This window comes from Schistocerca gregaria, chromosome 6, assembly GCF_023897955.1.
Source record: "Schistocerca gregaria isolate iqSchGreg1 chromosome 6, iqSchGreg1.2, whole genome shotgun sequence".
Taxonomy (NCBI): Eukaryota; Metazoa; Arthropoda; class Insecta; order Orthoptera; family Acrididae; genus Schistocerca; species Schistocerca gregaria.
The window spans coordinates 406259620-406275903 of NC_064925.1; the positions used below are offsets into that span (position 1 = coordinate 406259620).

The following is a 16284-nucleotide window of genomic DNA, read 5'->3' on the forward strand; positions in this document are numbered from 1 at the left end:
TAGCAAATCTGAACAACGCCACTGGCAGGGCATGGTATAGGTTCCGGGCAGTACTGAATCGCCTGACAAGGCCAGCGGACGGGGCTTTACCTTCAGCCTTTGAGGAGTTTCTAAAGGGTGTTCGGAAATTCCCGTTACGAACTTCTAGGACTCGTACAGGGGAGTGAGTACACACTATTTTAAATAGAAACCCACCAATGTCTGGAAAAGCACCGTGTCAGTTCTACTACGGTTTCAGCTCAGATGTTCAACGCATCTATTTCTCCTTGAACTGAATTAGGTGTGACGCAGTACAATTATCAGGTAATAATTCGAAAGAAAACGTAACGACTCATCAATTTACCACTTAAATATATTTGTTTCTATAAACACTGAAACATAAAGTGCTCACATTATTCCAAAACAAAAAGGAACCCAGCGTACTGTACGTACAGAACAGTAATGATGCACTGCAACAGCACCTCGATATGGTGACCACCAACGATACTACAGACATTGTACCTATGAACAATGTTCTGGTACTCACTCTCCATCGCATTTGGTGTCTCTTCAGTTTCTGGTGGAGTGCCCAGAGCTCGCGCCAGCAGACCCTCCTCTATCTCTACAGGAGCCTCGTAAATGAAATACAAACAAGTTCCAGAAATTTGTAACGGTAATTTCGCAACACACTGTATACATTGTTGCTACATTTTGTTAATTGTAGATCAAAAACAGTTCGATGGTACTTTCAGACATCTTATAATATCATGAAACAACACAAAGCCAAGTTAGTCAAGCAGCAACAGCTGTCTGAGACAGACGCAGCAACAGGGAAGTAACCGAATCTGTGACTTTTACGAGTTCCTAACCAGGAGCAAAGTTTATAATATCGGCTGTTTGCTTTAATAGTTTAGTTTCTTGAGTTAATTTAATATCTGATATCCACAGTTCTCGCGTTTTCGTTTGCGTCGGAAAATAAACCGATTTTGTGTCATATTACAAGTTCCTAATTAGGGGCGAATTATTTAGTTTCACCCAAGTGCTTCGGTACTTAGGTTTCTGAAACTCTGCATCTTTTAGACACAGTTCCCACGTCTTCACCAGAGTCTACAGTAGAGTTCCGTAGTATGTGCCGATAGTCCGTTTATTTGGATAGTTCAGTTCTCCACTCTTTAGTACTGATAGGGACTGTGATTGTTATGCACAGATGCGAGCCGAGTTTGTGACACTTCTCTCCCAGCTACAGGCTGTGATGGCTTCGGTTACACAGACTGGGTGCATGGGCACCACTGTTGTGGGCCGGCTGTGGAGATCCAATGGGCGTCCAGCACGTTCAAGTCCTCCGATCAGTCTGTACTGGTGGGCAGCCCAGTTACTGCTCGCACTAAGGTTGACCCCTCACCTAAGATCGAGTGGGAGATCGTCCTGGACCATAGTAGGTAGCAAAAGATTTCCCAGGTGGCCACATATAAGGCCTCCCCAGTTAACCTGACAAACAAGTTCCAGGTGCTGTCAGTGGCAGACACTGTCGGCGAGACAGATGCTGTCGCCTGTCCTGTTTCAGAAGGAACCTCTCAACTTGCAACATCCGGACAATCAGTGGGTGGGATTATTTATATTTGGGAGCTCAAACTTCAGGAGTGTTATGGGGCCCCTTAGGGACATGGCTGCCAAGAAGGAGAAGAAAACCAATGTGCACTCCGTGTATATACCGGGTGGAGCCATTGCCTACTTGGAAAGGGTCCTCCTGGATGCCACGATGAGCACAGGGTGCAGCCAACTGCATGTGGTAGCTCGAGTCGGCGCCAATGATCTGTGTCACTTTGGATCAGAAGAGATTCTCACTTGTTTCGAGCGGATAACAGAAGTGGTAAAAGCTGCCAGTCCCGATTGCGAGATGAAAGCAGAGCTGACCATTTGCAGCGCAGTTGACATGACCGATTGCGGACCTCTGGTACAGAGCAGGGTGGAGGGTCTGAATTAGAGGCTTAGACGGTTCTGCGACCATGTAGGCTGCAGATTCCTCGACTTGTTGGTTTGATTTCAGATTACGCTGAATAGGTCAGGAGCCCGCTAGACACAGGAGGCGGCTACACGTGTAGCAAGGGCTGTGTGCCTTGGAGTGGGCGGTTTTTTAGCTTAGAGGGTCTCGGGAAAACACAAAAAGGGTTTCAGTCACAAAGGGTGCAGGTCGAACGCAGGAAGAACGTAGATACAGGGAATATCGGTATAACAGTTGTAAATTGTCGTAGCTGTCTTGGGAAAGTACCAGAGCTCTAAGACCTAATAGAAAGCACAGATACTCAAATCGTTGTAGGCACTAAAACCTGGCTAAAGCCGGTGATAAGCTCAGCCGAAATTTTTGCGAAGAACCTGTGTTCTGAAAGGATAGGCTAAACACGGTTGGTGGTGGCGTGTTTGTTGCTGTTAGAAGAAGTTTATCTTCTCTCGAAATTGAAGTAGATAGTTCCTGTCACTATTGGCAACCGGAATAAAATAATAATTGGATCCTTTTACCGACCTCTCAATTCAGATGATACAATTTCTGAAAGGTTGAAAAAAATTAAGTTTGGCTTCAAACACGTACCCGCCACATAAGATTGTATTTGGTAGTAACTTTAATTTGCCCTCGATATGTTGGCGAAAATGCATGTTTAATTCTGAAGGTACGCATAAAACATTATCCAAAATTGTGCTGAACACATTCTCTGAAAATTATTTCGAGCATTTATTTCATGATCCCACGCGAATTGTAAAAGGTTGTGAAAACACACTTGCCTCTTAGGAACAAATTATCCTAAGTTAATAACGAGCATCAAAATGGATACAACGATTAGTGAACCCTGGGTTGTAGTAGCGACACTGAATGCTGTAATCCCCAAATCCTACGTAAATAAACAAAAAATACACCTCTTCAAAAAAGCAGATAAAAATTCACTTGACGCCAGCTGAGGGGCAATCTCCACTACTTCTAAATCAACAATATAAGTGAAGCTCAGATGTGGCTTGAATTCAAAGAAATAGTATCGGCAGCAATTGACGGTTTATACCAAATAAATTAACAAACGACGTAGCGATCCTCCTTAGTACACAAAACGCGTCAAAACACGTTACAGAAACAACGAAAAAAAAACATGCTACATTTAAACAGACGCAAAATCTCCAAGAATGGCGATCTTTTCCATAAGCTCTAAATTTAGCGCTGACTTCAGTGCGAGATGCTTATAATAGTTTCCACAACGAAAAATTGTCTCGAAACCTGGCAGAAAATCCAGAGATTCTGGTCGTATGTGAAGTATGTTAGCGGCAAGACACAATCAATGCCTTCTCTGCGGGACAGTAATGGAAATACTATTGAAGACAGTGCTGCCAAAGCAGAGTTACTAAGACGAAGTAATATTCCAGAATCTGAATCAAGAACAGCTGCCAACATCAGTAACGTAGAAGTAAATATCCTCGGCGTATTCAAGCAACTAAAATCACTTAATAAAAACGAGTCTTCTGGTCCAGACTGTATATCAATTAGGTTACTTTCAGAGTATGCTGATGCAATAGCTCCATGGGCTTACTTAACAATCATATACAACCGTTCACTCGACGAAAGATCCGTATCCAAAGACTGGAAATTTGCACAGGTCACACCAATATTCAAGAAACGTTGTAGGAGTAATCCACTAAATTACAGGCGTATACCATTAACGTCGATAGGCAGCAGAATTTAGGAACGTACATTGTGTTCGAACCTTATGAATTACCGCGAAGAAAACGGTCTATTGACACACATTCAACGTGAATTAAGAAAACGTCGTTTCTGTGAAATTCGTAAAACGTTCCGAATGCATTTTCAAAACAAATTACTGTTTCACCGTAAAAAGTCGCACTTGGCTCACTTTCTGTCCGCAGCACAAAGACTAACATCCACATCCATCCGGCCTCTGTGACCGAGCGGTTCTAGCTTAGTTCGGTTTAAGTTGTTCTACGTCTTAGGGGACTGATGACCCCAGATGATAAGTCCCATTGTGCTTAGAGCCATTTGAACTACTTGAACCATTTCCAAATCCGTGTCCAAACAAAGAATGTCTCACATGAGCCCGTGAAAAGAATAAATTGCTTTTGGAGAATATGACAAACGATATATTACAGCAATAAGTTCTAGACTGTTCCAGAACCAGTACTTGGTCAAATTGACATTTGGAAAAGTTTGAAAATTTGTTTTAAGATCTTATGGGACCAAACTGCTGAGGTCATCGGTCCCTGAGATTACACACTACTTAATCTAACTTAAACTAACTTACACTAAGTACAATACACACACCTATGCCCGAGGGAGGACACGAACCTCTGACGCAGGCAGCGGCAAATTAGCTTTCATACATATTTTTTGGCATACATGCGTGAATAGTTACAAACGGTCACACCTCTTAAAATTAGTAAAATTTACAAAACAAAAACATTATACATTGTCGTATATAATTTTTAAATAGATTCTTGTGAAAATTACGGTGTAAGCCTCGTCGCCAAAATAATAAAAATTGTATATTTTCTTTTATATGACTCTTTTTTATGAAAAAATGAACTGCCGTTCGGAAAATTATAACAGTTTTTGATTTAATCGATAATAAAATGTTATAAGAACTTTCGTAACCAAATGCTGTAAAGTGGAAAATGTATGTCATTTATGATCAAATACAACAAATGTAAATTATAGGATAATTAACTTCTTTAAAATGTAAAAGAAAAATAAAGTTGGAAAAGTGTGAAGTTTTAATAATATTTCCATACAATACACCGGTCCCATAGGATCGCTTCTTGTGCTTCATATTTACAATTTAAGTAAATAATATGTAAAAAAAGGATAGAGACGTAAGTTTCGTCAAACAGTGTAGGTATCGTAATCTACTATTGATAAAAGATCCGCATTAATCTGGTTCGTTACACAACGAAATCATGATTGTACCCAGGCGTGCACTTGAAACAAATATACAGCCAAGAATGTCTTTCTTCGGGGCTCCAAAAGGATGGAAATCGCATGGGGAGAGACAAGGACGGTACGGAGAATGTGTAAGGGTGCCTCAGCAACCCTCCTGCAGCGTAATCGAAAGCTCCTAGGTCACATGTCGGCAGACAATATCCTGCAACAGAATGATGCCGCCCGTCAACATTCCCGGTCGTTTGGACTTCAGGGCACGCTTCAATTTTTGCAAAGAGTCCAGGTTCCACTTGCACTAACTGTGACGTCGTGTTCCTAAAAGCCAAAGAACAGCGTGTTTTCGCTGTCAAGGAAAAAGATCATTGTGACTTTGCCGGAACTGTCGTCCCTGTTATTTCGATTAAGTTGCAAAAGTTTGGTTCAGAAGTCCGTACATATACTGCATACAGTCCCCATCTCTTCCCACGAGGTTCTCATACTTTTTGAGCTCTCGAGAAAGACATTCGTGGTCCTCGATTTGCATGGGGACACAACCATGATTCCGTACGCAACCGCAAACATTTTCCCATGAAGAATTGACCGTCTTGTCTCAGACGTGATAAATGTATTAAAGGTTGTGGCTATCACTTTTCAATAATGAACAGTTTACTTGGATTTTCCCCCATCTGTCTCTCTTTCTTTTGATTACCCCTCATAGTCCCCTTCCACACTGTGAAATATTGTGTAATAAGGTAGAGAGATGTACACAACTTGTGCAGTCCTATCCACGGCTTTCACAACCGTTTGTGTGTGTTTCAGATCATCACAGCCATGTTACGTGAAACGCTTCCGCTGTTCCTGGGAGCAGCGCTTTTCGCTTTTGGCAGTACAAACGCCTTCATACAACACCCTCCCAAGGTACGTCTACAGTGCACAGTGTGGTGGAAAGTAGATCCCTATTTGTAGTTCTTTTTTATGTGTGAGAACGCAGGCTCTCGCGGTGGTAACATCGAGTAAAATGTTCTCGAGTTTCCAGCAGCATCAAATGTTTAAGTGGCATAAGCTTTCGACTAAGGACATCTTGGTTATGTCATCTCACCTGATAATGGCTAAGGGGTGCTTGTTCGAAAGCTATTTGTATTTTAACCACTGATGCCGCTGGAAACCCGAGAACAACTTATTCTTTTTATAATGTTTAACGTTGACAGCTAATAAATTGAGCAAGCCATAAATCAACCAACAAGCATACAAAATATAGCACAGAAATACCAATCCAAATATCATTCGAAAAGATTGAAATAATTGTACCAGATTCACTACTAATCAAGCAGATAACACTAAATAACAGGAAAGTAGAAATAGTGAAACAGTTTAAACACCTAAGAGAAATTGTAATGTACAGCTTGGACGAGAAACCTGCATGCCACGAAAGAAGTATCAAAATGACACCAAAAGCTCAAAAATAAACATAGTCTACATACTACAAAAAATTTCTGTCATTCAAAACTAAATTAAAACATTACAATACAGTGATTCAACCACAAGTGACATACTGCAGTGAAATTCTTTTCAAATTATTGAGAAAAACCGAATCGAAATAATCCTGAAAGCAGTGAGAAGAGTAGCTACAACATGCTTAAATACGAAATATCTAGAAGGTGGACAATGGCGGATAGTGCCAAAGAAGTGGTATACAGCGAAGTGGAGCTCATTGCAGGTATCATATGGAAAAAAGGTTCTCTACTTTTTTGTCACATTCGGACGTCATCACAAACCACATTATCAAGAGAAACTATAGAGAAACTTTGCAACATAAAGCAAAAATCAGGATGGATAAATGGAATCAGAGAGGATATGAATAAGCTAGAATTTGCAAAACAAAACAGAAATCTTAACTGAATAAACATAAATACAACATTTCAACCAAAAATAGGCAAGTGAGAAAGAAAAGAAAGGTATTTCAGATGATGAACGACAAAGAAGATCAGAACAAATAAAAAGGTACTGGGAAATTCGTAAAGAAAACATATTGAGGCAGATGACCAGAAAATGATTGACTGATATGGTCCAATGAGCTCATAAAAGCAGAGGAAGAAGTAGTTTAACTACAAGCCAAAAAGTCCGTGGAGCTACTATGTTAAGAAATACGGTAATAGGCGTAAGGATAAAATTCCGTGTGCAGACTCTTAACATGAGACAGGACATGCAATTAAAAACAGCCACAGAAGAGCCATATAATGGAGTCTGTCGTCAAATGTTTCTTAGAAAGAGAAGATCAAGAAATGTTGCCGTACAGCTGCTAAGATAAGCGATATGGTAATAATTGCCAGTCGTGTTAAACAAGCCAGATGGATAATCTGTCGAGTTCTTTAGACAATTTGCGAGTGAATTTCCGACGCATTTTACCATAGTTAATTTAGCATAATTTACCAAGATTCTTTCAGTAAATGAAGGTACTCCGTGACAGAAAAAGGGTATGGAAAAGATTTGACCAAACAAATGGCTGCGGTTGTTGGCAGGATACTAAGAAACTGTATCTTCTCAGCCGAAGATAATGCAAGCAGAACTGAACTGGTGAACTGGTTAATCTCTAGCAGCCCACCTGGCTAGCCGCGCGCTCTAACGCGCTGCTCCCCGAGCGGGAAGGCGTGCCGGTCCCCAGCAGCCATCTGCTCGGCGGATTAGTGTCGAGGTCCGGTGTGCCGGCCAGCCTGTGGATGGTTTTTAAGGTTGTTTTCCATCTACCTCGGCGAATGCGAGCTGGTTCCCCTTACTCCGCCTCAGTTACACTGTGTCGGCGATTGCTGGGCAAACACCGTTTCCACGTGTGTGTACATCATAATTATTCTACAACGCAAACATTTGGGGTTACACTCGTCTGGTATGAGACGGGGGGGGGGGGGGGGAGGGGGGGTTCTCCACTGAGGGCCGAACGGCACAATAACCCTAGGTACAGTGTGGGGCGGCGGTGGGGCGGAGGATGGATGGCCCCGGCCTGTTGTGGGATTCTGAACCACTGAGGGTTACGGCAGGACGAAGCCTCTCCATCGTTTCTCGGACCCCTGTTTAATACATACACTTCATAATACACCTGTCTAGCAATCGGATTTGAAGTAATGCCAAGCAGGTACACTGCTCGGTGCCGTGAAGTCGGGTTAAGTAACTGTGGGAGTGGACGACCGCACCACGAAGGCAGCACAGGTGATGGTCCTGTTTGTGCACAGTGACACCGACAGCTCATCCCTTCTCTTAGACGTAATCACCCACAATGCACAGGGGTGAAGCTAGGTTTCAGTAATGGAGATCGGACGAGTAGGTGCCAATTAAGGTTGTTTTTTAGTCTAACCCTTGTCGGAAGAAGAGGTTTCAGGCCTGATGGCATCTTCTCCAGAATCTGGAGATCAGGTAAGCAACACAGAATAGCGTGCTTGGTATTTGGCTGCAGTCTTTTGGAATAGGGAACTTGAAACCAGGGTGTTACTGGAGGGGTTGTTTTTCGGTTTCCTCTTCCTGCCTTAGGCGAGGGCGAATGTTATTGAGTCTTTCCCCTTGGACATGATAGTATGAGAAACTTCCTGGCAGGTTAAAACTATGTGCCCGACCGAGACTCGAACTCGGGTTCTTTGCCTTTCGCGGGCAAGTGCTCTACCAACTGAGCTACCCAAGCACGTCTCACGCCCCGTCCTCACAGCTTTAATTCCACCAGTACCTCGTCTGCTACCTTCGGAATTAAAGCTGTGAGGACGGGGCCTGAGCCGTGCTTGGGTATCTCAGTTGGTAGAGCAATTGCTCGCGAAAGGCAAAGGTCCCGAGATCGAGTCTCGGTCCGGCACACAGTTTTAATCGGCCAGGAAGTTTCATATCAGCGCACACTCCGCTGTAGAGTGAAAATATCATTCTATGCTAGTATGAGGTTAAACTTAACTGCAAATTATTTTCTTGTAAGCGGCGTCTCGTGTTTGCCCAGCGATCAGTCATAGGGGAGGAACGGGTACAATGCTCCGAGCACAGGTGGTGAGCCACAGAGAGCCAAAATTGGTCATTCGGCAGCAAGACTGTGGCAGTTTTTAATTTCTACTTAGTCATCGTGATAGCACACTTCGAACTTGGTCCGAACTTCGCAGCTTTCATTCTACCTGGTCACTCTCACTAAAAATTATTCATTGTGTAGATCCGGTAGAGGACAGACTCAGTGTCTGGACCTCAACTGACTCAGTGTGGAGAGTTTCTGTAGACCAAGGAGATAGACAGCGGGGGCACAATATTTGCATCCGCTACCAGCGTTAGGGCGTGTGTTCTAACCGCATCCCTACGTTTTTTATCATAACTAGCCAGTCAGTCGCCGTAAGAACTGCGCAACGAGAAGCATCGTTTGCACATTATGGGGAATAGAGAACGCGTCGCAAAGTTATCTGTAATATGGGTGAAGTGGAGAACAGAACTTACTCCTCTTTCTTTAGTTATTCCGTCATAGGTAAGAGGTTATTTATTGACTGGGGTGGCGATTGGGAGGGGAGTGAACCTGGCTGTGACCGGGAGAGGGGGTGGGGGACAGGGGTCATAAGTTATTACACTGAATCTCTCTAGTCTCTTTACTAAGCGGTTTAAGGATTCATAGCTATTATGGATCGTAAATCAGCTGCTTCACGTATCAGTACATACGTTGCACACAGACCAGCAGTTAGGACCATCACCACTGAGTCGAGTGATGGAACACGTGCGGTGTTGACGTCAGTAATGTTCGTTTATGAGTTTCACAATGCTGAGGAGAATGTCAACTACTGGAGGTATTGAGGTGTCGTGCACTGCCTTAACCCTAGACCTCGTGGCGCGTGGGGGAACATGTATAGTGTAGGATGGATCAAGAGCATCATCCAACTGATAGTGATCCAGCAATGCCTGTAAGACGAGCTATCGCAGTTGAACAATCCACGAATTTTTCTCACATTGCCCAGCAATCTCTCCATGATGCTCAATGGCAGTGGTAAAGTCGTTCATTAAGCGTCAGGGTTAACGATTCTGGACCATTTAACCCAAGGGGTGGGGCAGTGGTATGACACTCGATGTGCAGTCGAAATGATCATGGGTCATTTCCACTTTACGGAAATAAACGTTTTTCTTCTTTTCCCTAAGGCAGTGGTTACACCGGTTCCCGTGAGATTACCGAAGTTAAGCGCTGCTAGGCATGGTCGGCACTTGGATAGGTGACCATGCGCTGTTGCCATTTTTTGGGGTGCACTCAGCCTCGTGATACCAACTGAGGAGCTACTCGACCGAATAGTAGCGGTTTCGGTCAAGAATACCATCACAACGGCCGGGAGAGCGATGTGCTGACCCCACGCCCCTCCTATCCGCATCATCCACTGAGGATGACATGGCGGTCGGATGGTCCCGGTAGGCCACTCGTGGGCTGAAGATAGAGTAAGTTCTTCTTTTCCCTAAATCAAGAAAATGTGAAGTAGGTTGTTTTGTAAGGAAACTGTCCATTTTCTGCCCTATTCATGTCCAATCCGAAAATGCGCCTCATCACTAAACATCTCGTTGTGGACAATATATAAACCCCTAATCTTTATTTTCATTGGCTATTTGAATGTATTTCGTAATGTAGAACTTAAACTGTAAATGTGGCACAGGCATGTCTATTGTCGACTTTGAGCACAATTTGCGGGCTGCATAGTAGGCAGAGGAGGCAAAACAAGAAACCATCCGGAACAATAGCTGATGGAGGAGCCTAAAGAAGATACTGCAATGGCTGTTAGAGAGAATCTTTTTGTTAGTACATAACCTTCTGCTTGTGTCATAATACAGCGTTTGATATTTACAGTAAGTGAAAAAATGTTTGTTAGGTGTCTCCATACGATGTAATAACGGCATGCTATCATTCCTCGACGAGGAAGTGTACAGACCATGCATTACGCCACGCGGGGTACCCACGCGGTCATAAGCGCCTTTCCACGGTTTGTGCGGTCCCCCCTCCCTCCCCTCTCCCCCCTTGGAGTTTTAGAGTCCTCCCTCGGGCATGGGTGAGTGTGTGTTGTCCTTAGCGCTAGTTAGTTTACTTAATCTAACTTAGTGTGTAAGCCTAGCGACCTATGACCTCAGAAATTTGGTCGTACAGGAACTTACTGCAAATTTCCAATTTCAGTGCTTTATTCAACTGTTTAAAACAACGAGACAGATACCAGCACGTCACAATCCACCATTACGCCCAACAGAATGCCTCAGCGCTTGGCCCTCTGTAAACCGCGACATGTTCGGAGAAAAGCGGCTAGATATTTGTAATTCGCTATTGCCTTGAAAGAGAGTACTGTCATAATAGGCAAATTATACCTAATACAAACGAAAACGCTTTCTGGCGTCTCTAAAGTTCTCCATCTGTTGACTGCTGTCGAGCTTCACTCTCGCTGCGAGGTGTACGGAAAACACATTATTTTGACGTCACTTTTCAGCAAGAATCGGGAGAAAATACCGTTTGCCACAAGTTCACGATCAAAGTCATAAAAAAACAAGGTAGGTATGTCACCTCCATGCTGTACGTGACTGTTGCTCTGAGGGGCGATGACCTTCCACACATTACAGTTGTGACCAGATATTTCACAGCTCGATCTGTCTTGAAAGGCGTCACACATACTGCCTGTTATCAGACGTTACATGAAAAGATAAAAATACAACTTCTGTGGCACATAAGGTAAATGCATATATTTCATAACATAATATGGAACTTGAATAAATTGTGTCGAATACGCAATACGTCGGCAGTTGTGGAAAACGAGTGCCACAAATAAATCGATGACACTACATCTAGGCAGCCATTTCCTATTATGAGAATTTATTCAAAATTATGAAGCAGCCTGCTGACGCGACTCACGACAACACATACCGGCTGAGATCGTCTTGGCCATTAGCAGTCACCGACCAAAGACACATAGAACACTGCATCGTCGCAGCCGCGGGAAAATAACTACGTAATTACAGCAACCTGCTCGCAATTTATCAGTACCAGCAAACGCACATTCCCTTGTCCCCAATTCTTCGTCACATCAAAATTTACTGTCACTCTCGTACTTGATAACTTACTCTGGAAGTAAGATGAAATAACAGTACATATTACAACGGTCGCGGAAGCGTATTTGCTCTCTACAGCTGCCTCTAGTGCCATGGAGGTCAGTCCCTGATGTCTTAACAGATGTCCTGTCATCCTGTCCCTTCTCCTTGCCAGTGATTTCCACATATTCCTTTCCTCTCCAGTTCTGTGCAGAACCTCCACTTTCCTTACCTCCACTTTCCTTACCTTATCAGCCCACGTAATTTTCAGTATTTGTCTGTATCACCACATCTCAAATGCTTCAATTCTGCCCTGTTCCGATTTTCCCACAGTTCACGTTTCACTACCATAGAATGCTGTGCTCCAGATGTACATTGGTAGAAATTCTTCCTCCAATTAAGGCCTACTTTTGATACTACTAACTTCTCTCGGCCAGGAATGCCCTTTTCGCTAGTGCTAGTCCGCTTTTGATGTGCTCCTTGCTCCGGCCATCATTGGTTATTTTGCTGCATAGGTAGCAGACTTCTTTAACTTCATCTATTTCGTGACCCTCAATCCTGATGTTAACTCTCTTGCTGTTCTCATTTCTGCTACTTCTCATTACTTTCGTCTTTCTTCGATTTACACTCAGTCCGTATTCTGGGCACATTAGACTGTCCATTCCATTCAGCAGATCATGTAATTCTACTTCACTTTCTTCGCTCACGATAGCAATGTCATCAGCCAATCATATCATTGATACCCTTTCACCTTGAATTTTAATTCCACTCCTGAATGTTTCTTTCATTTCCATCACTGCTTCTTGTTGTACAGACTGAACAATAGGGGCGAAAGTCTACATACACGCATTTTAATCCGAACACTTCGTTCTTCCTCGTCCACTCTCATTATTCCGTCTCGGTTCTTGTATATATTCCTTATTACTCGTCTCTCCCTGTAGCTTACCCCTATTTTTCTCAGAATTTCGAACATCTTGCACCATTGTCGAATGCTTTTGCTAGGTCGCAAATCCTAGGACCCTGTCTTGATATCACTTTAGTTTGCTTCCATTATCAACCGCAACGTTAGAATTGCCTCGCAGTTGCCTTTACGTTTCTTAAATCCAAACTGATCGTCATCTAACACCTCTTCATCTTCAGATTTCGTTTCCATTCTTCTGTATATTATTCTTGTCAGCAACTTGGATGCATGAGATGTTAAGCAGATTGTGCGATAATTCTCGTACTTGTCAGCTTTTGCAGTCTCCGGAATTGTGTGGATGATATTTTTGCGAAATCAGACGGTATACTGCCAGACTCAAACATTCTACACACCAACGCGAATAGTCGTTTTGTTCCCACTTCCCCTAATGGTTTTAGAAGTTTTGGTGGAATGTTATCGATCCCTTCTTCTTTATTTTATATTAAGTCTTCCAAAGGTCTCTTAAATTCTGATTCTAATACTGAATCCCCAGTCTCTTCTAAATCGACTTCTGTTTCTTCTTCTGACACATCAGACAAATCTTCCCCTCGTAGAGGTCTTCAGTGTACGCTTTTAACCTATCTGCTCTCTCCTCTGCATAAAGCAATGGAACTCCCATTGCACTCTTTATGTTACCACCCTTGCTTTTAATTTCACAGAACGTTTATTTGACTTTCCTATATTCTGAGTCAGTTCTCCCGACTACCATTTCTTTTTCGGTTTGCCCACACTTTTCATGTAGCCATTTTGTCTTAGCTTCCCTGCACTTCTTATTTATTTCATTGCTCAGCGACTTTTATTGCTGCATTCCTGAATTTCCCTGAACATTTTTGTACTTCTTTCTTTCGTCGATCAGCTAAAGTATTTCTTCTGTTACCCTTGGTTTCTTTACAGTTACCTTCATTATAACTATGTGTTTTGTTTTCAACTTCTGTGATTGTCCTTTTTAATAATGTCCATTCGTCTTCAACTATACTACCCATTGAAAAACTGTTTATTCCTTTTTCTACAGCCTTAGAGAACTTTAAGTGTATCTCTTCATTCCTTAGTACTTCCGTATCCCACTTCTTTGCATACTGAATCTTCCTGACCTATCTCTTAAACTTCAGCCTACTCTTCGTCACTAGTAGATTGTGATCTGAGACTATATCTGATCCTAGGTACGCCTTACAATCCAGTATCTGATTTCGAAAGTAGTCTGACTATTTCGTTATCCTGTATCACCCCGTCTTTTCCAAGTATACCCCTCTCCTCTTGTGATTCTTCAGTAGAGTATTCGGTATTTCTAGCTTAAATTTATTACAGAAATCAATTAGTCTTTCTCCTCTCATTTCTAATCCCAAGCCTACATTCTCCTGTAACCTTTCTCTCTACTCCTTCCACTACAACGGCATTCCAATCATCCATGACAATTAGATTTTCATCTCCCTTTGCGTATTATATTAACCTTTCAACATTCTCAGATAATTTCTCTATCTCTTTATATTCAGCTTGCGACGTCGGCATGTATATCTGAACTATCGACGTCGGTTTTGGTTTAATTTCGATTCTGATCAGAATAAGCCTAACACTGAACTGTTCACAGTAACACACTCTTTGCCCTACCTTCCTCTTCATAATGAATTCTGCTGATATTACCGTATACTCATCTGACCAGAATTCCTGGTCTTCTTGCCATTTCACCTCACTGACCTCTACTATATCTAGACTGAGCCTTTGCATTTCCTTTTTCAGATTTTCTAGCATCCCTACAGCGTTCAAGCATCTTACATTTCACGTCCCGAGTCGTAAAACGTTGTCCTTTCATTGGTTGTTCATCCTTTTTCTCATGCTCACCTTCTCCCAGATATCCGAATAGGGGAGTATTCCGGAATCTTTTGCCAACGGAGTGATCATCATGACACTTTTACAATTACAGGCCACATGTCCTGTGGATATACGTTACGTGTCTTTAATGCAGTGGTTTCCATTGCCTTCTGCATCTTCATGCCATTGATCATTGCTGATTCTTCCTCCTTTAGGAGCTGTTCCCCACCCCAAGCGCAACAGAGTGCCGCTGAAAATCTGTCCGCTTCTCCGCCCTCTTTGACAGCACCGTTGGCAGAACGAGGGTGACTTCCTATGCCGGAAGTCTTCGGCCGCCAATGTCAAGCTTATCTGTGTGAATAAAAGTTAATCCATGTAAAGCCATTGCTTCATGATACTAAATTTTTATTTTCCTCTGGTGGGTAATATATAACACATTTAATTTGTGGTATTAATTCGCAGTTGTGGAATCTTCCTGATATGACCAGTTGGTTCAAATGGTTTAAATGGCTCTGAACACTATGGGACTTAACTTCTGAGGTCATCAGTTCCCTAGAACTTAGAACTACTGAAACCTAACTAACCTAAGGACATCACACACACCCATGCCCGAGGCAAGATTCGAACCTGCGACCGTAGCGGTCGCGCGGTTCCAGACTGTAGCCCCTAGAACCGCTCGGCCACTCCGGCTGGCACTAGTTGGTGCCATATGAGAATTTGTGGCGGCGTGGGACACGAAACACTAACATCTGCAATTTAGTACAGTTTCAAGATCGTCACTAATGTCTTTTTCTTCAGACATTGTTAAAAACAAGCTTCACAAACCTCGATAGGCAAAACAATAATCGTAATACTAAAGAAAAACAGTAATCGTAATACTAAGGTTGAATACGTTTGTCTTCTTGAGAGAATGTGGCGGAATTCCAAGTGAAGTTGCGATCTATGGGATCGTTGACGTTATGACATATGGAAGTTTCTGTCAGTTCTGGCTCCGGTAGCCAAAGCGGTTGAAGCGATCGTTCGCGACGATCGGGAAATATGGATTCGAGTCCCAGTCATTCTTAACAGTAGATAATATCTTCACACTTAATTCAGTTAATTCCAGAAGGATTCCGACACTGCGATTATATTTCATAAATTTACTACAGCTTCTAGATCGTCTGCAAAGTGTGTTTCTTCACTGGTCAAAATAAACACCCCTCTACGTTGAGCGATGTCCACCACAGAGTGTTTTCTGTTTGTTCGCAGGAGGCACTCCTCCCTGATGTGCTTCTGAGGGAGGTGGTGGATCGCATGGGTAAGGATCTCGCTGACGCGGCAGACGCTGCCTACATCGACTTCCCCGATACCAACAGGTGAGTATCCATTTGTCCAACAAGGCATAAACGAGATGATCTCTAAGATATAACGGGAATTTTTGTTTGCTGAAAATAATTTATTTATTCATCTGCATCAACGTTGTCCTCTTCGAAATAGTCACCATTGAATATTATAAATCCAAGCTAACTAGCCGGCCGCTGTGACCGAGCGGTTCTAGGTGCTTCAGTCGAGAACCACTCGGCTGCTACGGTCGCAGGTTCGAATC

At 42.9% G+C, this 16284-nt stretch overlaps 1 protein-coding gene across 1 annotated transcript in view; it reads left to right on the forward strand.

Moving 5' to 3' along the window:
* Positions 1–16284, forward strand: part of LOC126278220 (uncharacterized) — a 75132-nt gene that overhangs the window by 17112 nt on the left and 41736 nt on the right. Inside the window, exons 2-3 of the mRNA XM_049978198.1 lie at positions 5708–5806; positions 15948–16054. Coding sequence (XP_049834155.1) covers positions 5720–5806; positions 15948–16054 — 194 coding nt within the window. The 5' untranslated portion in view covers positions 5708–5719. The remainder of the gene's footprint in view (positions 1–5707; positions 5807–15947; positions 16055–16284) is intronic.